Source organism: Orussus abietinus, unplaced genomic scaffold (genome assembly GCF_000612105.2).
Source record: "Orussus abietinus isolate OABI.00-Male unplaced genomic scaffold, Oabi_2.0 scaffold548, whole genome shotgun sequence".
Taxonomy (NCBI): Eukaryota; Metazoa; Arthropoda; class Insecta; order Hymenoptera; family Orussidae; genus Orussus; species Orussus abietinus.
The window spans coordinates 29163-54028 of record NW_019394718.1 but is presented as its reverse complement, the minus strand read 5'-3'; the positions used below and the strand labels follow the sequence as shown (position 1 = coordinate 54028).

The 24866-nt window shown below is 37.1% G+C and overlaps 2 protein-coding genes across 3 annotated transcripts; one reads left to right on the top strand and one right to left on the bottom strand.

The window, feature by feature from the left end:
• Window positions 1–780: 780 nt before the first annotated feature.
• On the top strand, window positions 781–1840 carry LOC111674076 (TATA-binding protein-associated factor 2N-like). Its single transcript, XM_023433118.1, has 2 exons — window positions 781–804; window positions 1457–1840. Exons 1-2 carry the CDS (start codon window positions 781–783, stop codon window positions 1838–1840), a joined length of 408 nt encoding a protein of 135 aa, XP_023288886.1.
• Window positions 1841–6408: 4568 nt separating this feature from the next.
• LOC105704288 (hyphally regulated cell wall protein 3) lies at window positions 6409–21860 on the bottom strand. 2 transcript variants are annotated; one of them, XM_012433370.1, is made up of 11 exons: window positions 21462–21860; window positions 21299–21365; window positions 20293–20359; window positions 19781–19847; window positions 17190–19437; window positions 15153–16660; window positions 13752–13982; window positions 12409–12785; window positions 11156–11410; window positions 9203–9389; window positions 6409–6800 (listed from the first exon to the last, which is right to left on the bottom strand). In XM_012433370.1, exons 5-11 carry the CDS (start codon window positions 19369–19371, stop codon window positions 6768–6770), a joined length of 4773 nt encoding a protein of 1590 aa, XP_012288793.1. In that variant the 5' UTR covers window positions 19372–19437; window positions 19781–19847; window positions 20293–20359; window positions 21299–21365; window positions 21462–21860; the 3' UTR covers window positions 6409–6767. The 2 variants fall into 2 exon arrangements, with proteins under 2 accessions (XP_012288793.1, XP_012288794.1); XM_012433371.1 differs by lacking the exon at window positions 19781–19847.
• Between the last annotated feature and the right edge of the window lie 3006 nt (window positions 21861–24866).

Genomic DNA, 24866 nt, shown 5'->3' with positions numbered 1-24866 from the left:
TGAATGTATCTACAATATAGTTCGTAGATATCTATATATATCTTACGTACGTTTAATAAACGTTTATATATGATTATTTTACGGATATTTCACGTACGGACACCTAGTCTTTGACTGTATCTATAATATAATTCCTAGATATCTATATATATCTTAAATACTTAATATTTTAGGTCTTACAGGCATTTCAAGTTATGGTGGGCCTTATTACCTAAAGTTATCTTACAAGGCCTGTTGATCCCGCAGATTTGAGAAGGTGTTATCTATAACAGCATGGCACTTTTTCTCCAAACTGAGGATATTAAATTATCTAAAACATTAATACGTGATTATGAAGGCTCTAAGGAAATATGCGATGCTTTGTGAAATTTCATTTTTCGAAAAAGAAAAAATGTCTATTTTTGGTTCTTGTCTGACAAACACAAATTTGTTTTCCAAAAATGAAATTTCATATGAATCGCGGTCTTTCTACGTTTCGGAATACATAGAATGATCCTTTCAGCGAAATGTTAATAAATAAATATTTAAGTTTAAGGTTTGTATCTATAGACCATCTATTGTAGATATCTACGATATATGTATATATATTTCGTACGATGTCCAGACATCCAGCTTTTGAGTGTATCTAAAATAGAGTTCATAGATATCTATATGTCTTATATACGTTCAATAAACATTTATATACGTTTAATTAATGGATATTCCACGTTCCATGGCAGGTGTATACGCTTAAATCCGTTGTTTGCTCATAAATTGCGTTAGTGAGCATATTAAGTTACTATGGACCCGCCATACTTTTGTTGGGTATGAGTTTGAAATTTGTCAACAATAACATTTATATACGATTAATTTACGGATATTCCACATTCCATGGCAGGTGTATAAGCTTANTAAATAAAGAACAATCTTGACGTGTTTTAGGTCTTCGCGCTTGTTGCGATATTGCTACAAATATCTATAGTTCATCTATTATAGATGTCTACTATATATATTACGTACCATGTCCGACATCTAGCCTTTGACTGTATCTAAAATAGAGTTCATAGATATCTATATATCTTATATACGTTTAATAAACATTTATATACCATTAATTTACGGCTATTCAACGTTCGAAGTAATTGCTATGGCTCTTCGGTACGTTGTGAGAAGGACCTCGAGTTTTCCATAGGCCTTAACTTGAATCTATACGTCTATCTGATATCTATATATCTTATATACGTTCAATAAACATTTATATACCATTAATTTACGGCTATTCAACGTTCGAAGTAATTTCTATGGCTCTTCGGTACGTTGTGAGAAGGACCTCGAGTTTCCATGGGCCTTAACTTTAACGGTTAAACAATATTAATTTATCCTAATAATTAATTCGAAAATTATCTGGGTTTGCGATACCCACCCACGCACCATACAAACCAATTGTTAAATAAAGAACGATCTTGACGTGTTTTAGGTCTTCGCGCTTGTTGCGATATTTGCTACAATCGTGACTGCTCTTCCTCAGCCGAACTACGAGCAGAGTCGTCAGGGTCAGTCCTATGGCAGCAGCCGAAATGAAGGATTTGGAGATGTAGGCGGCAGCACCTACGACCAGCAACAACGACAACAGCCGTATAACGCTCAAGTGAAAACTGGAGCTTATGGCGACCGAACGGGATCCACAGGTTATGGTGATCATAGAGGAGGGTCTGCAGGTTATGGCGACCATAGAGGAGGATCTGCAGGTTATGGCGACCATAGAGGAGGCCGGGAAGAGTACGGTTCCCATCGTGGAGGCCAAGGTCAATACGGAGAGCACAGAGGTCATCAAGGAGGCTACCAACAACATGGATATTAGAACAATCCTTATGTCGAATGAGAGAAATAAAAAACATCAACCGTCGAGGGTTTTCGTAAAGTCTGAGAAAGGGAAATCGTGGGGCTAAATTTAAATCCCTTGTTTTATTAATTCACCGAGGAGATAGGATTAACATTAATGTCGTACATGGGAGGGGATGAACGATGCAGATGTATTAGATGGATTTTAGTAAAACGATGTCCAGAATTGAATGTTTATAATGTAATTCCCGGGTCTGGTTTAGGAGGATCTTTTAAGATGACACGAAAAGATCAGCCTATATTGAATTGAGAGGTTTAATCTGGTTTAATCATGTATGAACTCGTGCTTTATTGTGTTTGTAACTGATTTTAGTAAAACGATGTCCTAAACTGAATGTTTACACCGTCATTCCCCAGCCTGATTTAGGAGGATTTTTTAAGGAGACATGAAAAGATCAGCTTATATAGATCTGAGTGGTTTAACCATGTATAAACTCGTGCTTTATTGTGTAACTGATTTTAGTAAATTATGTCCTAAACTGAATGTTTACACCGTCATTCCCCAGCCTGATTTAGGAGGACCTTTTAAGGCGACATGAAAACATCAGCCTATATAGATCTGGCAGGTTAAATCATGTATTAACTCGTGTTTTATTGTGTTCATGACTAATTTTAGTAAAACGATGTCCTAAACTGAATGTTTACACCGACATTCCCCACCCTGATTTAGGAGGATATTTTAAGATGAGATGAAAAGACCAGCTTATATAGATCTGAGTGGTTAACACGTTGAGTGCTACGCCGGTCCCTAGGGACCGGCAGTGGACTTTCCGTTCAGCCGCCGCCGGTCCCCAGGGACCGGCAGTCGATTTTTCGTTTAAGCGGTGTGGATTCTAGAAATGACTGCGAAATTCTCGTTTGATCGACATCAGTGCATAAGACCGATATTGTCAAGGGTTAAATTATAAATGACAATAAAAAATTTAAGTTAAAATTTAATGAAGTTTATTAAAACATTTTAAACAAAAATGTGGGTGAGATTGGCACATATCACAGTAGGTAACTACTTTTTTCGTGTTTTTCTTCGCTATGTCGCGCCCAAGCATTTTTGTATTCATGCTGTAACATTCAGAACTAAATGCTCTCTGCCGCAAAGAATCTTTATAATCCCGTGGCTTTTTTCGACTGATCTTCTTCTGGTGTTCGTTCTTTTGCCTTTCTGGCATTCCCGCCCCATTATCTTATGTTTATACATTATATACATGTGCATTGGCTGCACCATTCTCACAGTCTAAACGTCAAAGGAAACAGTGAAATAAAGTAATCCTCTGTTTATACTCTTCAGTCTAGTGAAGTGCTGATCGTCCTCGTCGCACGGCCTGGTAGAGCCCTTGGTATCAAGTGCTCACGCGCTGCCGCCTGAGCGGAAAGTATAGCAAAATCGGCGCCGCACTCAACGTGTTAAATCATGTATCAACTCGTGTTTTATTGTGTTCATGACTAATTTTAGTAAAACGATGTCCTAAACTGAATGTTTACATCGTCATTCCCCAGCCTGATTTAGGAGGATCTTTTAAGATCAGCCTACATAGATCTGGCAGGTTAAATTATGTATTAACTCGTGTTTTATTGCGTTTATGGCTGATTTTAGTAAAACGATGTGCTAAACTGAATGTTTACACGTGAAACGTTTCAGTTCGTATAATTCGCAACGTAGAGTGTAAAAGACCAACATGATTATAAGTTGTAGTTAAACGTCACAGATGGCGACGCTGGTCCTACACAGTCGTTAGAATAATGAATTCCCGGGATTTCGACAGTTTTACATTGATCTTTTCATTATTACTTTCCTGAAATGACACATGAAACGCTTCAGTTCGTATAATTCTCAACGTAGAGTGTAAAAGACTTCAACATGATTATAAGTTGTAGCTAAACGTCACAGATGGCGACGCTGGTCCTAAACAGTCGTTAGAATAACGAATTCCCGGGATTTCGACAGTTTTACGTCGATCTTTTCATTATTACTTTCCTGAAATGACACATGAAACGCTTCAGTTCGTATAATTCTCAACTTGACTGTAAAAGACTTCAACATAAATATAAATGTCGGTAACAGGACGCGCCAGCTAATGTTACCACTTGAGGATTCAAAATGGCGTCCCACCGAAAAAGGGTACAGATGAAATTTACTTTATCGACGTCGATTAAATCTCTCGGCGCCTTTCATATCACCTTAAGACTGCCTCGTCCAAACTTTTCCTGCAGATAGATGAAGGATTCTTCTACCATTCTGCGGTTTGCAAATCGGTCGCAAAATTACAAAGAGAGGAACATGTAGGAAGAGGGATAAAAAAGTCAAAACCCTTTCATAAAACCCGTTTCGATGCATTTTTAACACGATATAAAACTTATTACTTATTTCCTTAACGTATAGTTTCACTTTAAAATTACTATATACTCCATTCTCGCAAAATTAGGATTTCTTTTACAAAACTATACAAGTTAAGGTGTCGCCCTCTCTTGGGCTATCCAGTAGATACCTACTCTAGACTCTGGAAAGATCTTTCACTTATAATGTTCGACTTAGTACATTCCTATACAGCCTGTAGTGCCTTTTTATAAGCTTTAAGGGGATGTGAAAGTGACACCTGAGAAGTCAATCGTTCGTGACACTTTTTTTACGATTAGAGTATACCGAATCGTATCAAACTTTACAACGTGAACGTGAAGACTATAAAGAAGGTCCTGACACCCGTGAAATTTCATTTTTGCTAAACAATTTTTGAAATACGTATAAATAAATTTTTTGAAAATTTTAACTAAACAATTTTTGAAATACGTATAAATAAATTTTTGAAAAATTTCAATTTCATGGGTATCATGACTATAAGGAAGGTCCTGACACCCGTGAAATTTCATTTTTGTAAAGAATTTTTGGAATACCTATAAACAAATTTTTGAAAAATTTAAATTTCATGGGTACCAGGACGTTGCTTATAGCCTCCACTTTAACGTTGTCAAATTTGAAACAATTCGGTACACCCAGTTCGGAGAAAAGTTTCATAAACGAGATCCCTTTGACGTCAGTTTCACGTCCCCTTAAAGTGACGTGAAAGTGCCATCTGAAAAATGAATCGTTCATAACACTTATTTACGAACTGGGTGTACCGAATCGTTTCAAACTTGAAAATATGAAAATGAATGCAATAAGGAAGGTTCTGACACTTATGAAATTTCAATTATTTAACAACTTGTCTATAGGTATTTTCAACATTTTTTATTAAAACAGTAATTTCATGAGTGCCCGGACCTTTATTATAGCTTTCATGTTCATATTTTCAAGTTTGAAACGATTTGGTACATCCAGTTCGATGAAAAGTTTCATAAACGAGATCCCTTTGACGTTAGTTTCACATCCCCTTAAAGTGACGTGAAAGTGCCATCTGAAAAATGAATCGTTCATAACACTTATTTAAGAACTGGGTGTACCGAATCGTTTTATACTTAAAAATATGAGCATGAAAGCCATAAGGAAGGTCCTGACACTTATGAAATTTCAGTTATTACCAACAATTTTGAAAAATACTTATGAACAAAACGTTAAAAATTGAAATTTCATGACTGCCGGGACCTCCATAGAGTTTTCATGTTCATATTTTCAAGTTTGAAGCGATTCGGTACACCCAGTTCGATGAAAAGTTTCATAAATGAGACCACTTATACGTCACCTTTACATCCCCTTAAAGTGACGTGAAAGTGCCATCTGAAAAATGAATCGTTCATAACACTTATTTACGAACTGGGTGTACCGAATCGTTTCAAACTTGAAAATATTAAAATTAATGCAATAAGGAAGGTCCTGACACGCATGAAATTTCAGTTTTTTACAACAATTTTGAAAATACCTATCAACAAATCGTTGAAAAATTGAAATTTCATGACTGTGTGGACCATTCTTATAGCTTTCATGTTCATATTTTCAAGTTTGAAACGATTCGGTACACCCAGTTCGACGAAAAGTTTCATAAACGAGACTTCTAATACGTCACTTTCCCGCCGCCTTAAAGTAAAGTGAAAAACCAATCGTTCATAACACTTTTTCACGAACTGGGTGTACCGAGTCGTTTTATACTTGAAAATATGAACATGAAAACTCTATGGAAGGTCCCGACAGTCATGAAATTTGAATTATTTAACGATTTGTTGATAGGTATTTTCAATATTCTTGATAAACACTGAAATTTCATGACTGTCAGGACCTTCCATATAGCTTTCATCTTCATGTTTTCAAATTTTAAACGATTCGGTATAGCCAGTTTGTAGATAAGTGACATGAACGATTAACTTTTCAGATATCACTTTAAGGCAATGTGAAAGTAACGTATAAGAGGTGTCGTTTATGAAACTTTACATCGAATTGGGTGTACCGAATCGTTTCATACTTGAAAATATGAACATGAAAGCTATAAGGAAGGTCCTGACACTCATGAAATTTCAGTTTTTCACAACAATTTTGAAAATACCTATGAACAAATCGTTGAAAAATTGAAATTTCATGACTGTCAGGACCTTCCTTATAGCTTTCATGTTCATAGTTTCAAGTTTGAAACGATTCGGTACACCCAGTTCGATGAAAAGTTTCATAAACGAGACTTCAAATACGTCACTTTCCCGCCGCCTTAAATCCGCCGAATAATTCCTTTGAAAATTACCCTTAAGTACTTATGTTACGTACGAAAAATAAAAACAGTCTTTTTGGCGCAATTTCGGAAAAAGAAAACGAAAAACATGGATCGAATGAGGCGCCGGACACATACATACAAAGAAAAATCAAAGAAATAAAAAACAAAAACGGAAAACATAATACTGTAGACATATATCTATATGTGTATACTTATCCTCAAATTTGTAGGAATAGACAAAGTATCATAGACGAGTTATTGTCAACGAGGCTCCATTTCTTCTTGGACGTGTTGCTGAAATGAGAAAATAAACAATAAATGTTAATACAAGTTAGGCATATTACGCACATTAAGAGGTTATGTTCAATAAACAGGATGCCCTGTTTCGGTTAAACTTTAAGGTGAAAAAATAGGGTGGAATTTTGAATTTAATTTTCCCTTTCGACTGTTAGAGTACTCCATTATTTACCGAGATATTAACAATTAAGGTGATGTCAAAGTGGCATCGAAGAGTTCCCGTTTATAAGGCCCTAATTAACCTCAGAGGGACCCCCTGTGCCATCTGTGATTTCCGTGACAACTAAATTTTCACTCAGAGACTTCGACATATATATCGAGTATTGTAATAAATGTCATACTCATCCTGCCGTTTTCGTACAATAATTATAAACAAAAAGCGAAGTGAAATTTCAGAAATCCCCTGCATTCATAGTTTCCGAGGCCCTTATTAACCTCAGAGGGACCCCCTGTGCCATCTGTGATTTCCGTGACAACTAAATTTTCACTCCAAGACCTCTGAGACCTCATCTTAGCAAAGCAGCGTATAATACACTTTTTTTGCCTTTATCCCGTTCAAATGCGAGTTTCTCGATTATCAGAGTGTTCTAAATTGTCGTACAACTGTCCTGGCACTTTTGTATCTCATATTAGAGCCTTCAATAATTGGATATCGATCGAAATATGAGAGCTCGACGCCATTCATCGACATTAAGGCGAAGTGAAACACGTCGAGGAATTGAATGGACGTCGGCAAAAAAGATTTCTCTACATACCTACGTTGCCGACGTTCGTTTTTATATCGACAGCTGTGTCGAGTTATATTGGATATTGTACTAACAAACCTATAATTATAAAGAAATCCAAGTAAAAATCTAGAAATCCCCTGGATTCGTGGTTTTCGAGGCTCTAATTAACTGCAGAGGGACCTCTGCGCCATCAGTGATTTCTGTGTCAACTAAATTTTCACTCAGAGACCTCGAATTATATTGAGTATTGTACTAAACTCATCCTGCCGTTTTCGTACAATAATTATAAACAAAAAGCGAAGTGAAATTTCAGGAATCCCCTGCATTCATAGTTTTCGAGGCCCTAATTAACCTCAGAGGGACCCCCTGTGCCATCTGTGATTTCCGTGACAACTAAATTTTCACTCAGAGACTTCGACATATATATTGAGTATTGTACTAAATGTCATACTCATTCTAACGTTTTCGTACAATAATTATAAACAAAAAGCGAAGTGAAATGTCAGAAATCCCCTGCATTCATAGTTTCCGAGGCCCTAATTAACGTTAGAGGGACCCCCTGCGCCATCTGTGATTTCCGTGTCAACTAAATTTTCACTCCAAGACCTCGTATTACCATCGTTTTAGCAAAGCAGCAGAGACTTTTTTGGCCTTTATCCGGTTCAAATTCGAACTTCTCGATTACCAGAGTGTTATAAATCGTCGTACAATTGTCCTGATCCATTCATTTCTCATATTGGAGCCTTCAATAATTGTATCTCGATTGAGGTAATATTGGACCAAATGTCGGACACCTTTAGGCGCTCTTAGTAGCCAAAGGGTTAAGGTGAAGTGAAACATCCTTCAAAACAGTCGATTCGAATACAACACTTTTTTTTAAGGGTATTAGACCAAACTGTCCGAAACTTTGACACATCACTCCTGATCATCTAAGAATTGTCCTGACACATTAAAAATTTGGATGTTTCAAAAAAATTTTGTAACTCAGTCCAGACCAGAACCAAAATGGCGTCGAGCTCTCATATTTCGATCGATATACAATTACCGAAGGCTCTGATATGAGAATCGAAGGGGTCAGAACAATTTTACGACAATTTAGAACACTCTGGTAATCGATAAACTCGCATTTGAACGGGATAAATGCAAAAAAAGTGTTGTATACGCTTCTATGCTAAAACGATGGTAATACGAGGTCTCGGAGTGAAGATTTAATTGACCTGGAAATCACAGATGGCGCAGGGGGTCCCTCCACAGTCAATTAGGGCCCCAGAAAGCATGAATCAAGAGGATTTCTGGAGTTTTACTTCGATTTCTTTATAATTATTGTACGAAAACGACAGATGGAATATGCCATTTGGTACAATACACAATATAATTCGACCCAGCTGTCGATATAAAAACGAACGTCGGCAACGTAGGCATTTAGAAAAATCTTCTTTATCGACGTTAATCAAGTTCCTCGACGTGTTTCACTTCCCTTAATCATTTCAAAGAGTCCATTATGTCGAAATTTCAGACAATTCTATCCAATGCTCTTAAAAAAAGTGTCTTATTCGAATCCACTGATCTAAGAGGGTTTCACTTCCCCTTAAATATATCAAAGTTTCGGGCGACCTGCTTTGTGTACTGGGTTCCTTTTAAAATGTATGAATGCTTTTTATGAATAATTACCGGCAGTACATGCGCGTTTGCGATCTGTTCGTGAGGGCCAGCGGAAGCTGGAGGCAATGTCGGTAATAGTTCTTCGGCATTGAGTTTAAGATTAGAGTCCTTTGTCTGCAACTTCTTCTGCGTGACTTCTGCTGCCTTAAGGACTGTCTCTGCATTCAGTCGTTTGTTATCGCTCCAGAGAGGACATCTGTTAACAGAAGACTCGAATGAGTGAGAAATGTCGAAGAGGTCAACCAATGAACATTAATGCCTTCCTTATGGATATACTAATTTCGATCCAGTACCTTTTAAAAAAAGTGTCTTATTCGGATCGACCGATTTGAGGAGGTTTCACTTCACCTTAAAGGGATATGAAAGGCGCTAAGAAATTTAATCAAGGTCGATAAATTGAAATTCATCTATACCCTTTTTGGGGGGAACGTCATTTTGAATACTCAAGGGGGAACATAAGATGGCGCGTCAGGTTACCGACATTTATATTTATGTTGAAGTCTTTTACGGTCTACGATAAGAATTATATGAACTGATGTGTTCTATATGTCATTTCGGGAAAGTAATGATAGAGAGATTAATGTAAAACTGTCGAAATCCCGGGAATTCATTATTCTAACGACTGTTTAGTACCAACAGCGCCATCTGTGACGTTTAACTGCAACTAAATTTTTCCTCTGAAGTCACGGGTTAGCGCCTTTCATATCATCTTAAGTTGGGAAATTTGATCAAGGTCGATAAATTATAACTTATCTATACCCTTTTTGGGGGGAATGTCATTTTGAATACTCAAGGGGGGACATAAGATGGCGCGTCCCGTTCCCGACATTTATATTTATGTTGAAGTCTTTTACAGTCTATATTGAGAATTATTCGAACTGAAGCGTTCCGTGTGTCATTTCGGGAAAGTAATAATAAAAAGATCGATGTAAAACTGTCGAAATCCCGGGAATTCATTATTCTAACGACTGCTTAGGACCAGCGTCGCCATCTGTGACGTTTAGCTACAACTTATAATCATCTTGAAGTCTTTTACACTCTACGTTGAGAATTATACGAACTGAAGCGTTCCATGTGTCATTTCGGGAAAGTAAGGATGAAGAGATCGATGTAAAACTGTCGAAATCCCGGGAATTCATTATTCTAACGACTGATTAATACCAACGGCGCCATCTGTGATGTTCCGCCACAACTAAATTTTTGGTCCAAAAACACGTTAGCCAGTATTCTCTTGCAATCATTGGTTGGACCTCTCAGATATATATAGAATGATTCTTTCATATCCCCTTAATGTTTAAAAATTCTCTGTACTTACAGATCAGTTCGTTCTGCGCCTTGGGCGTTTAAGTGTTTGTAATCGTTTACAGGATTGTTACATATGTACTTTTCGGACAGACCCTGAATAGAATGACCCTTTCGTATCCCCTTAATGTTTAGAAATTCTCTGTACAATGGCGGACATGAATGCCTCCCCTGCAGATACACGACATCGCCTGTGCAGGATGGGAGGGCATTGATGTCTCCCAGTGTACATACAGATCAGTTCATTCTGCGCCTTGGGCGTTTAAGTGTTTGTAATAGTTTACAGGCTTGTTACATAAGTAGCTTGTAATCGTTTACAGGATTGTTACATATGTAGCTTGTAATCGTTTACAGGCTTGTCACATATGTACTTTTCGGACAAACCCTGAATACAATGACGCTTTCGTATCCCCTTAATGTTCAGAAATTCTCTGTACAATGGCGGACATGAATGCCTCCCCTGCAGGTACGACATCGCCTGTGCAGGATGGGAGGGCATTGATGTCTCCCAGTGTACATACAGATCAGTTCATTCTGCGCCTTGGGCGTTTAAGTGTTTGTAATCGTTTACAGGCTTGTTACATATGAACTTTTCGGACAAACCCTGAATAGAATGACCCTTTCATATCCCCTTAACGTTCAGAAGTTCTTTGTACTTACAGATCAATTCGTTCTGCGCCTTGGGCGTTGAAGTGTGTGTAATCTTTTACAGGCTTGTTACATATGTAGCACATCATTGCCCCGCAAGGACACTGCATCTTGTTGCACCCTTCTTCCTTGAAGAAAGGCCTTTGGCACTTGTAACAATTACGAATTAGAGCCCGTGTCATCGACTCTTCAAGATGATGGCGAGCATCCTCCAGTTTCGATCGTTCATGGCAGCCATATGGGACGTGATTCAGTTCCTTGCAAAGTCTGAAAAGCATATAGAGGGATCAAACCTTTGAAATTAAGGTGAAGTGAAACCCCCTTCAAATCAGTCGATTCGACTACAACACTTTTTTTTAAGGGTATTGGACCAAACTTTACGAACTTTTGTCACATGACTCGTGATCCTCTAAGAATTGTCCTGACACGTTCAAAATTTGGATTTTTGGAAAAAATTTTTTAACTTAGCCCAGACCAGAACCAAAATGGCGTCGAACTCTCATATTTCGGTTAATATACAATTATCGAAGGCTCTGATATGAGAATCGAAAGGGTCAGGACAATTTTACGACAATTTAGAACACTCTGGTAATCGAGAAACAGGCAATTGTCTGAAACTTTAATACTAATTCATATCACCTTCATAGAGGTTAATAATGAACAACTACGATAATAATTCCCTCTTGACGTATCACAACAATTCATATTTTAGCTGTGTATATATCACCCTTTCATACCACCTTCATAGAGGTTAATAATTAACAACTACGATAATAATTCCCTCTTGACCTATCGCAACAATTCATATTTTAGCTGTGTATATATCACCCTTTCATATCACCTTCATAGAGGTTAATAATTAACAACTACGATAATAATAATACCCTCTTGACCTATCGTAACAATTCATATTTTAGGTGTGTATATATCAGACTTTCATATAACGTTATTGGAGGTTAATAATTAATAACTACGATAATAATTCCCTCTTGACCTATTGCAACAATTCATATTTTAGGTGTGTATATATCACCCTTTCATATCACCTTTATAGAGGTTAATAATTAACAACTACGATAATAATTCCCTCTTGACCTTTCGCAACAATTCATATTTTAGGTGTGTATATATCACACTTTCATATCACCTTAATAGAGGTTAACAATTAACAACTCGATACTAATATATTATAACTAACTACGATAAGAATTCCCTCTTAACCTATCGCAACAATTCATATTTTAGGTGCATCTTCCTTTACGTACCGACAGGATTCTTTCATACATTCTGGATTGTAACACTTGAAGACTTTATCTTCTGGCGGTGGAATGGATGCAAAATGGCAGAACGGACAGGAAACTAATCCTTCGAGGCTAGCAGCCATAACCTCCGCAGCCTGTCTCTTTTGTAAAAGGATGCTGAACTTCGTGGGCTTCAAAACTTCTTGCAGCGTGCTGATGATAAATTCTCCATCGCATTCGGTGAAGCATTTTATCCGCGTCTCACCTTCCGCCATTGTTATCTCCGTCCCGTGGACAATGCAGGAATGACAAAAGATGTGTCCATTATCGCATGTCGCACATTTAGAAGGCATGCACTCGTCGTTGAAACAACACTGGCACTCCAGCAACTCGTTCGAATCCTAGAACGAATAAAATCATGTTTCATTTTAAGGTTATGCGAAAGTGGCGCTGTTTGAAAACGAGCGCCGAGATAAGTTCCTGGCGGGTTAATTCAGAGTTCGTTGAATTTGCACAACGCACAAGCTTAAATGGGAACAATAACAATTTATTGTATTAATAAAATAACGGATAGAGGGTACAATTTGTCGATGTGCATTCGCGGTACTTTGCCGCACTCTGTCGGCGAAATATTACACTAAACGACAACTTGTAAGTCTGTACCTTCAGTTTTTGAAATTCCTCCTGTTCTTTCGTCCTCCTAACCTCCAAGAGCTTTTTAATTAAACACTTATGACGGATAAAGGCCATTTCTTGTAATGGGTTATCTGATGTTAGGAAAATTCAGAGCCTCCCAAACCTCGAAACCGTTAAAATGATAATTTTCGAAATTTGTTAATTTTTTTTAAATAGCTCTGGTTAAAAAAAAATGCCACAAACGTCTACATCGCAGAAACATTCCAATAAGCCTGTTAATTCTGTTTGTGCCTCTAAATAGGTTTCAAGTCCACAGAGCCGACTTTGCCGCACTCTGTCGGCGAAATATTACACTAAACGACAACTTGCGAGTCTGTACCTTCAGTCTTTGACATTCCTCCTGTTCTTTCGTCCACCTAATCTCCAAGAGGTTTTTAATTGAACTTTTATGACGGATAAAGGCCATTTCTTGTAATGGGTTATCCGATGTTAGGAAAATTCAGAGCCTCCCAAAACCTCGAAACCGTTAAAATGGTAATTTTCGAAATTTGTTAATTTTTTTTAAATAGCTCTGGTTAAAAAAAATGTCACAAACGTCTACATCGCAGAAACATTCCAATAAGCCTGTTAATTTTGCTTGTGCCTCTAACTGGGTTTCAGGTTCACATAACCGATTTTGTCGCGCTCTGGCGGTGAAATATTACACTAAACGACAACTTGCGAGTCTGTACCTTCAGTCTTTGAAATTCCTCCTGTTCTTTCGTCCTCCTAATCTCCAAGAGGTTTTTAATTGAACTTTTATGACGGATAAATGCCATTTCTTGTAACAAAGGAATGTCCTCCGTCGGTGTAATCCGATAAGGGCGACAGGTTTTCATATTCGGCGACAACAGTTCCAATTGTTCTGCGGTGTTCGTCAGATGGAATTTAGATGCAGAGTAGATTTTTGAAATTGTGTTGATCTGTAATGCAGAACAATTACATGTCTCATTATTGACGTTAATTGCTACATGACATTGACATATACATTTTTAATCATCTCCTTATTTGACATAGATCTATTTTTATTTATGGGATATATACATCTAACGATGCGAGCGCCACTTGCGGAAAATATGGGAAATGCAATTCTACACGAGCAAAACGTTTCCTACCGAAAATGCTTTTAATTTTGCAACTAAGGTACGCAAAGTGAAACGATAATCCGCATATGATATACAGAATGTGATATTTTTAACGCGATAAAGTCTAGCGGACGATAATTTTTAATTGCAAATTTCTCCGGAGGCGCTCTTGTCGCTAGATCGGAAAAATCTGAAGATCTTCAATCCCTAAAATTTGGGACGATTTTAATATATGGCAATGTATCTTCTTGTCATGAAGTAGTATAAAGAAATATAATGCCAATTGTCGGACTCCAGAATCTCAGATTTTTCGCTGATCTAACGATGCGAGCGCCACTTGCGGAAAATAAGAGAACTGCAATCCTACACGAGTAAAACATTCCCTACCGACGTAAATGACCTAAAATACTTTTAATTTAGTAATTGAGGTATGCAAAGTGAAACGATAATTTTTAATTGCAAAATTTCACCGAGGAGGCGCTCTTGTCGCTAGTTCGGAAAAATCTGAAGATCTTCAATCCCTAAAATGGGGACGATTTTAATATATGGCAATGTATCTTCTTGTCATGAAGTAGTATAAAGAGATATAATGCCAATTATCGGGCCCCAGAATCTCAGATTTTTCGCTGATCTAACGATGCGAGCGCCACTTGCGGAAAATAAGAGAACTGCAATCCTACACGAGTAAAATATTCCCTACCAACGTAAATGACCTAATATGCTTTTAATTTAGTAATTGAGGTATGCAAAGTGAAACGATAATCCGCATATGATATATAGAATGTGATATTTTAAACGCGATAAAGTCTAGCGGACGATAATTTTTAATTGAAAATTTCTCCGAGGAGGCGCTCTTGTCGCTAGGTCTGAAAAATCTGAAAATCTTCGACCCCTAAAATGGGGACGATTTTAATACATGGCGATGTATCTCCTTATACTATTTCGTATCATCAGCAACCCAGTTGGTACATAGAACAGTGCAGAGCCCTAGATGTAACCGATACCGACCTTAATCTTATTAAAATATCCCTTGAGAAACTCGAAGCCGGCGACACTATATTTGCATGTCCGTTGTGGGTCTTCAAAGTGCTTGAAGGGGTCCGGGAATATTTCCAAAAACTGGGCCACATCGAAATCCATGGTGTACTGTTTCTGCTGTTCATTGATCTTGATTTTCTTGAGGCACTCATCTTTCGTGGGATAGTCAGGATTCTCCAGCATGGACTGGACATACGCTTGCGCCTTTTCAGGCTGATTGTACATCTTCTCGGCAACTGAGCGAAGATAATTAGGATCGGCGTTTGGAAATATCTCCAGAAGGTTCTCATACTGCTCGTCTACGTTGTATTGTGGCGGGTCAGGGTCTACGGTGATGACTCGGGGATGGTGTTCCCCCTCTACCAGTAAATACTCCACAAGTCGTTCGAGACTTCCCCACTCGCTTAACCCGCTGCGATTTAATTCCCGCTTGCACAACTCGTGCAGAAAATCCCGATCGACGTCGGTAAAGATGCTAGTAAGCTGCCGATAAACCGACTTCCTCATGTCCTCGATTTTCTTCAGCTCGCTCGCACTGAGCACTTCGACCTCTGACGTCATATCGTTGGTCGGTACCGCAGATTCCTTCAATTGGGGACCCGTAGGTACTTTCTGCGTCACACTGTTTCCAGTATTTCCCGCTTTGCTGGTGGCGCCAAGATGGAAAGTTTGTTTTCTTTGGCGATTATGAGCGATTTTCTCGGACGGCGCGCCCAACTGGTCGCTCGCACTGAGCACCTCAACCTCTGACGTCATATCGTTGGTTGGTACCACAGATCCCATCAATTGGGGACCTATAGGTACTTTCTGCGTCACACTGTTTCCAGTATTTCCCGCGTTGCTGGTGGCGCCAAAGTGGAAAGTTCGCTTTCTTTGGTGATTATGAGCGACTTTCTCGGACGGCGCGCCCAACTGACTCGTTCTTACAGAATTACCAGCTGCCTTAATGGTCCAAGTTGTTGGGATTCCGTTTCCGTTTCCGTTTCCGGTTCCAGCTTCTCTATATGCATTTGCTGAAGATGTCGAGGGACCATCGTTCCAATTGCCAGCTGCCTTAATGGTCCAAGTTGTTGGGTTTCCGTTTCCGTTTCCGTTTCCGGTTCCAGCTTCTCTATATGCATTTGCTGAAGATGACGAGGGACCATCGTTCCAATTGCCAGCTGCCTTAATGGTCCAAGTTGTTGGGTTTCCGTTTCCAGCTTCTCTATGTGCATTTGCTGAAGATGTCGAGGGACCATTGTTCCAATTGCCAGCTGCCTTAATGGTCAACGTTGATGGGTTTCCGTTTCCGTTTCCGTTTCCGTTTCCAGCTCCTCTATGTGCATTTGCTGAAGATGTCGAGGGACCATGGTTCCAATTGCCAGCTGCCTTAATGGTCAACGTTGATGGGTTTCCGTTTCCGTTTCCGTTTCCAGCTTCTCTATAAACATTTGCTGAAGACGAGGGACCATCGTTCCAATGACTTGAAGGGAAGCTTCCTGTAACATGTTTAAGGTTATGAAAAACATGATTAAGGGTCTTATCTATTGTTCGTATCGATGTATGGATTGGAAATATAAATATTTACGACAATTTAGAACACTCTGGTAATCGATAAACTCGCATTTGAACGGGATAAAAGCAAAGAAAGTGTTTTATGCGCTTCTATGCTAAAACGATGGGAATACGAGGTCTCGGAGTGAAAATTTAATTGACCTGGAAATCATAGATGGCGCAGGGGTTCCCTCTGCAGTCAATTAGGGTCCCAGAACTTGTACTTCGATTTATTTATAATTATTGTACGAACACGACAGGTGGAGTATGTCATTTAATACAATACCCAATATAATTCGACACAGTTGTCGATATAAAAACCAACGTCGGCAACGTAGGTATTTAGGAAAACCTTTTTACCGACGTCGATCAAGTTCCTCTACGTGTTTCAGTTCACCTTAAATATGATTAACATTTCCCTTCCCTGCTATGGAACAACTTTGTTTTCAATATTTTTATCAATAAGTAAATTACCTGATTTATTTAAGCGATGATAGTTGACTGATGGTGGTGAACTTTTGTTATACGTGACACTCGATGTTGAGTTATTGCCAATTCTTCTGTCAGCCACAGGCGTTGAATTATGTGGCTTTATTGCATGGATGAAGTGATAAATTGAGGTTTTCTCTTTTCGTGTAACAACTCCATCACCTTTCTCACTTAAACGATAATAGTTGTCTAACGGTTGTGCACTCGTTTCATTCGTAACATTCATCGTTAAATTACTGTCCATTTTCCTGCTGTCCCAAAACGTTGACCCATGTGCCGTAACTTCACTGACAGTGTTGGAAATTGGAGTCGATGCCACTAAATTACGATTATCGCAGAAAAACGATGCAACACTCTCACGAATTTCATTCTGACTTGAGACACTCGTAGCTGCTCTTACGTTATCACTCTTAGTAATTATTGCTGGCTCTCGATGAACAGAATCTGGCGTTGAATTGTTTATCACAACTGGCACCAAAGAAGACACATTATTAAGCACTTCGACATTGACTTTATCACCAGGTTCTTGAGACGTCGTTTCAACCATACTTTGAATCGCAGTATTTCTTTGACCTTCCTCGGTAACAGAATCTGTCATCGAAGCACTCTTGCCATTGTACTTCAGTAAATTTACATCGGTTGTTCTCTCGAGATTCTTAAACTTGGATTTCTTTAAAATCACTTTCTTCGTCTGTCGTTGATGCTTCGATTGTTCAGTCCGCTCCATCTCTCTCAAAGGACAAGCTTCTTGTTTCCGCGCTTCCTGTTGAATCTTCTCATCTTCTGGTAACAAAGGAGAAAGATTAATCACTTCGCAATTATCTTTGGCGTATTCACAATTATCCTTTGAACTCTGAGCAGTTCCTACTCCATCCAGAAATTTAGATTTCCGCAGAATAATTTTTTTGGCTTGATATTGACCAGCTTTTATCGAAGTCTCCTTTTTGCCTTCATTCTTCGAGGCATCGGTGTCAAAAAGACTTGCCAAATTGAGACTGTCCGACTGCGACAAGCTATTTTCTGACTTTTTCAAGCTCGAAGGCTTTTCGGAAGACTTCTTTGACTTCAACGGACAGAGATCTTCGTGGGAATATCTTTTCCTATGTGGAATAGGATGCGGCCTCTTCCTTGGCAAGACATCCCAGAGAGTAATTTCAATTCGATTCCTGGCATGCCGGTTATTAAGAAGATGTAAATATATTAACGAAAGACTTATCCTAGGTAGAAGTTGACCTATCATTGATGCCTCCTCTACGATGGACTTAGAATGCTTCGAATTGTATTTTCTTGAAAGAGAGCTGAAGTCATCGGAAGAGTTCTCAATAAAAACCGAATCTTTACTGCAACCAGGCTGCGGATTGTTGGCACTCATTTGATCAACATCAATTAATTCAATGGAGTCGATAGACCGATGCAGGGAATCTTCCTCGTCCTGATTGAGCATCTGAATGGGGTCTAAATTATTATTTGGATCGTTATTGTTCTCTTCGATCATGTCCACAGGTAGAGCCTCATTTTCCCTGCTGATCGAAGACTCTTCAATTCCTCCGATAGGTGAAGTTCGTTTCTGAAACGTGTTTAACATTATGAAAGGTTCTTTGGTCTCTTCATTATCTGAAACAGAGGCAGCTTCGGAGGGCTCCAAGTAATAGCTATTGTCATCGGAGCCATAAAAAGAACTGGCCAGTTCATAAATGTCATTGTTGAAATCATCATCGGAGGTGCTAGAGCTGCATTCGATAGGAATTTCATGCGTAGCCTTTGAAGATTCCTTATTACTCGGTATCTGATTTAAAATATTAAAAGCATTGGGCTCATCCCTAACTTCCTTGGTACTTTCTTTACTCTTTGTCTTAGTTTTTGTTTCCCATGCTTCTTGCTTCGAAGAGGTTATAGCCTTTTGAAGACAAGTTTTATCACTCGTTGAGCTTGGAATCTCTTCTTGGACTTTTGGAAGATAATTTTTGTCACTCGTTGAGTTCTCCAGATCCTCTTCTTGGTCGTGGAATCCGGAATCGCCCAGGAGGAGTCTCACCACGCTGTGAGTGTCTCTGTCCTCACCAAAGCTCTCCAACATCTCCAACAACGTTCTGTCGTCAACATTCTTGTGGCCATGTACTAAAAGATACTGTTTAACCTTCTCAGCATCGCTCAAAATATTAGCCATGTTTCTTCGATTTTAAAGGTTTCAAACACGTTGATGCTTTGAATCTCTCGAATATGGAAGCTGAATCTGGATGCAAAAAATTTCATTTTTATCATTCTTCTCTCGACTCCAAAAGAAAAAGAGGTTATAGAGGGTTAATTTATTAAATTGCTCGTTTACGCAATTTAATAAGTTAACGTATTACAGTCTCATCGTGCGAACATTGGTAAATATCTCTCAATCACGGAAACTCAATCCAGAGGAAGCGAATGTTAAAATATGAAGCAGTGTTAATTTAAACGTAGAGGTTATACTTGTCAGAGTACAATGTATGTAACGCTTGAGAATTTATATTTCATCATTCTTTTCTTGGCTTTGAAAAAAAATGAGGTTATAGAGGGTTAACTTCTTATATTGCTCGTTTACTTACAGTCTTATCGTGCCAACACTGATAAATATCTCTCGATCATAGAAACTCAATCCGAAGGAAGCGAATGCTAAAATATAAAGCAAAGACACAATCAGTTTTATCACAGAAAACCTATCGAGTCGAACAATATGAAAGTTCATATTTAAATTGCTAATAGTACTATATATTTAGTGCTTTACAATTTATATTTTATCATTCTTTTCTTGACTTCGAAAGAAAATGAGGTTATAGAGGGTTAACTTATTAAAATGCTCGATTACGCAATTTAGTAAGTTAATGCATTATAGTCTTATTGTGCGAACATTAGTAAATATATCTCGATCACAGCAACCGAATCCAGAGAAAGCGAACGCTAAAATAGAAAGCCTCATTAATTTAAATGAAAAAGTTATACTTCTAATAGTATAATGCATTCAATGCTCGTTAATTTCACAATTTTATCATTCCTTCCTCGGCTTAGAATGAAAATTAGGTTATGGAGGATTAACTTATTAAAACACTTGTTTACTTACATTCTTATCATGCGAATATCAGCAAATATCTCTCGATCATGGAAACTCAATCCGAAGGAAGCCAATGCTAAAATATAAAGCAAAGACACAATCAGTTCAATCACAGAAAACCCATAGAGTCGAACGATATGAAAGTTCATATTTAAATTGCTAATAGTACTATATATGTAGTGCTTTACAACTTATATTTTATCATTCTTTTCTTGGCTTCGAAAGAAAATGAGGCAATAAAGGGTTAACTTATTAAAATGCTCGTTTATGCAATTTAGTAAGTTAACACATTACAGTCTTATCGTACGAACATTGGAAGATATCTCTCGATCACGGCAACTCAATCCAAAGAAAGCGAATGCTAAAATATAAAGCCTCATGAATTTAAATGAAAAGGTTATACTTGTAACAGTATTATATATTCAATGCTTGTCAATTTCACGATTTTATAATTCCTTCCTCGTCTTAGAATGAAAATTAGGTTATGGAGGGTTAACTTATTAAAATGCTTGTTTACGCAATTTAACAAGTTAACACATTACAATCTTATCGTGCGAACAATAGTAAATATATCATAATCACGGAAACTGAATCCAGAAGAAGCAAATGCTAAAATATAAAGCCTTATTAATTTAAACAAAAAAGTTATACTTGTAACAGTATAATGAATTCAAAGCTCGTAAATTTCACAATTTTATAATTCCTTCCTCGGCTTAGAATGAAATTAGATTATGGAGGATTAACTTATTAAAATGCTCGTTTACGCAATTTAACAAGTTAACGCATTACAGTTTCATCATGCGAACATTAGTAAATATATCTTGATCATGGAAGCTTAATCCATAGGAAGCGAATGCTAAAATATAAAGTTTCATGAATTTAAATGAAAAGGGTATACTTGTAATAGTATTATATATTCAATGCTTGTCAATTTCACAATTTTATAATTCCTTCCTCGGCTTAGAATGAAATTAGATTATGGAGGATTAACTTATTAAAATGCTCGTTTACTTACATTCTTATCGTGCGATCATCGGTAAATATCTCTCGACCCCAGAAACTCAATCCAAAGGAAGCGAATGCTAAAATATGAAGCAAAGACGCAATCAGTTCTATCACAGAAAACCCATCGAGTCGAATGATATAAAAATTCATATTTAAAGTGCCTATTTACTTACAGTTTTCTTTTAGGAACATTCATACATAACGGTTATATACAACGCTAGGACAAAACTCAGTGAAAGATAAACTAAAAAAAAACGGTTGTCACAGATTTACAGATCATGGACAGTGATGCCTTCTCGATTCTTTGCTGTTTATTTACATTTTCAAAGTTACAACGGAAACATATTATAGGTTTGTTCTTTTGAATTTCAATTTTCTACGACTTTACATGTTCCTCACATTGTAATCACGTCTGATATCGTTATTCCACGTTTTCACCAGTTTTTACGTTAATCTTAAATCGGTTCTCCATTGAATACCGTTTTAACCGTTTCTATTTAAGTGTATCAATTTAAAACAATCAACGGAATGCAACAGCGTCTTATTCAAGTTCAGACAAGTTTAGAGATAAAAAATTTTCACACAATGTTTCTCTGGTTTTATATACAGCAATGTGTATCTTTGTAGATGTCTTACTATACCCTCAGAGTTGGTTTACATAAGTCGCTGCGATTGCAGCGCCATCCCAACGGCGACACGACGTAACATTTCGAAAGTGGCGGGACTTCGTCGGTAAAGAAGCGTACAGTGGTTTACAACTAGAGAGGTATAATCAGGGTTGGGTAATTTCACGATTTTCGAGGTTTCTGACGTATATTACATAAATCAAGTAGTTTACCGTAGAAAATTAACAAATAACATAACGTTTGTTACAATGTAATAACCTAACAGGTACGTAACATAGAGCTAACTAGTTACATGACATTTGCCACAATGACACAAAAAAGATGCCGCCATATTTTACAAAGGAAAACAATAGTCTTCATTAAAAAGGGTATGATGGGGTAAAAAAAGATTCCGCCATATTTTACAAAGGAAAATAATAATCTTTATTAAAGAGGGTATGATGGGGTAAAAAAAGATTCCGCCATATTTTACAAAGGAAAATAATAATCTTTATTAAAGACGGTATGATGGGGTAAAAAGGGAATACATTTCAAGTGAATCCTTATCTGAGACCGCTGATAAACATACATAACATGTTACATGAAATACGCGACGATAAAGACAGGAAGAAGGAAACGCAAAACTGAGTACACTGTTAAAAATATTTATAAAAATCAAAGTAGTCATTTAGTATATAAATTTGCGCTAAAATTACAAAATTCAAAATAAATTTGTTACATTTTTCACTTATGTACTAAACGTATAATATACGTTATCAATCTGTATGAAAATACGTCGTGAATAAAATTGTCAACAAAGTAGTTATGAAATTATTATTTTTTTAACAGTGTACCACTTCGTACGAGGAAAAGTTATTCGGAGATTATCTCGTACATTGTTTATGAAAGCTGTTCATGAATTTGTTAAGTATACCTGCTTTTTGCGAGACTCAATGTGAGCCAATATAAAAATCTTAAATATTAGTCAATGTCTCGCGAATGCGGACCTCAAACACTTAAAGTTAATAATTATAAAAGACGGACTTATAAAAAGCTATTTACAGTTCTGCATAATGGCACTACGTCGATCCGTTACGAAGTCAACATTATCGCTTATAATGACGCTCGTTTAAACATTTTTATACATATTAACATCTCCATCCCACATCTTAATCTTCCTATATTAAGAAAAAGGATTCATTGCCCCGAAGAAATAATTTGTTAATTTAAGGAATAATTATTTGGCTCAAATTTCAATATAATTCGATACAGTTGTGATATAAAAACCAACGTCGGCAACGCAGGTATCTAGAGAAACCTTTTTTACCGACGTCGATCAAATTCCTGGACGTGTTCCACTTCGTTAAATCGGGGTTTTATGAATATTTAAAAAACGCTCACGCCTACGGAAAAATTCTTCAAATAAAAGTTGAAGAGCTCTAAATTCTCTATAAAAAAGGTTCTCTTCGATTTTATCGTAAGTTTAATGTAGCGACTTTTGAAAGGCATGACAATGACAGCGACCTCGACAGTTTCAGAAACTATGAATCCAGATGATTTCTTGAGTTTTACTCGGATTTTTTTATAATAATTGCATAGAAACAACACATGGAGTATGATATTTAGTACAATACCCAATATAATTCAACACAGTTGTCGATATAAAAACCAACGTCGGCAACGCAGGTATCTAGAGAAACCTTTTTTTACCGACGTCGATCAAATTCCTGGACGTGTTCCACTTCGTTAAATCGGGGTTTTATGAATATTTAGAAAACGCTCACTCCTACGGAAAAATTCTTCAAATAAAAGTTGAAGAGCTCTAAATTCTCTATAAAAAAGCTTCTCTTCGATTTTATCGTAAGTTCAATACAATGACTTTTGGAAGGCATTTTCAGCTGTAGGTATTTAGAAAAATCTCTTTCACCGACGTCGATCAAGTTCCTCACCTTAACTTTGTTTTATGTTTAAGTATTGTTGGTTCGTTATTTTGTCTTGCAAATATTAATTCCGAATGAGGACTCATAAGAAACACTCTAATGACTCGTTTAATGATTTTTTTTACTACTCAAATTTTATGCAAATTTCGCATCAGTTTGTGTATCTGGAATGTTTCATCCAATTTGTACCAGTTTATTCCAATAAAATAATTATTCCTTGCATTAACAAAATATTCCTTCGGCTCAATGAGGTTTTTTTTCATCTCGGTGTAACAACGCAAGGGCATTAATACATATCTCTATTAATTATTAACAAGTAATATACCGGAAAGTTCTCTTTGTTGCTGACTTTGTTCTTTTGTTATCTCGTCACCTTGCAAGCGAGCTTTATTTAATAATTGCGTAAAGCTGCATAAAACAAGCGATTACAAATTCGATCGAACTTTGTCTTTCTCTCCTATTTACAGATAAACAATCTCAAGATTTAATTCAATTATAAAAATAAACGACTCGCCATTAACATTCATATCGCTCACGTATTTACATTGCGAAAGTTTTCTCGTTATTTCTTACTTTGATAACAGTTCTTATCCTTGTTGTATGTAATGAACGCTTTTTCATTAATATTTTTATTACTATTCAATAAACACGAAGTAGTCTAATACAAGTTTAGAAGTATTGCAACATGTTTTGTACGTTCTATATCCTTCTATTCCACGTAAAATTAAACGTTGATTTTGCGTCCATTTTACGTTTAGCACCTTAACGTAAACATTTATCAGTGAGTTCATATTCAACATGTTTATAAAATACGCGCAATAAAGCAAGTTGATTTTATTTTGCGTCCATTTTACGTTTATCATTGTACTATAAACATTTATAAATGAGTTCATATTAAACATGTTTATGAAATTCGCGGAATGAACGAAATTGCGTTGATTTTGCGTCCATTTTACGTTTATCACTTTATCATAAACATTTATAAGTGAGTTCATATTCAACATGTTTATAAAAAACGCGCAATAAAGCAAAT

Excerpts from the sequence above, each read along its gene's own strand:
- LOC105704288 (XM_012433370.1), bottom strand. The coding sequence starts at position 19,371 with ATGGCTAATATTTTGAGCGATGCTGAGAAGGTTAAACAGTATCTTTTA. Across the intron at positions 16,661-17,189 it reads TCATCGCTTAAATAAATCAG|GAAGCTTCCCTTCAAGTCAT; the intron begins GTAATTTACTTA and ends AACATGTTACAG. Across the intron at positions 9,390-11,155 it reads GGCGCAGAACGAATTGATCT|ATGTCCTCTCTGGAGCGATA; the intron begins GTAAGTACAAAG and ends TTCTGTTAACAG.
- LOC111674076 (XM_023433118.1), top strand. The coding sequence starts at position 781 with ATGGACCCGCCATACTTTTGTTGG. Across the intron at positions 805-1,456 it reads ACCCGCCATACTTTTGTTGG|GTCTTCGCGCTTGTTGCGAT; the intron begins GTATGAGTTTGA and ends GACGTGTTTTAG.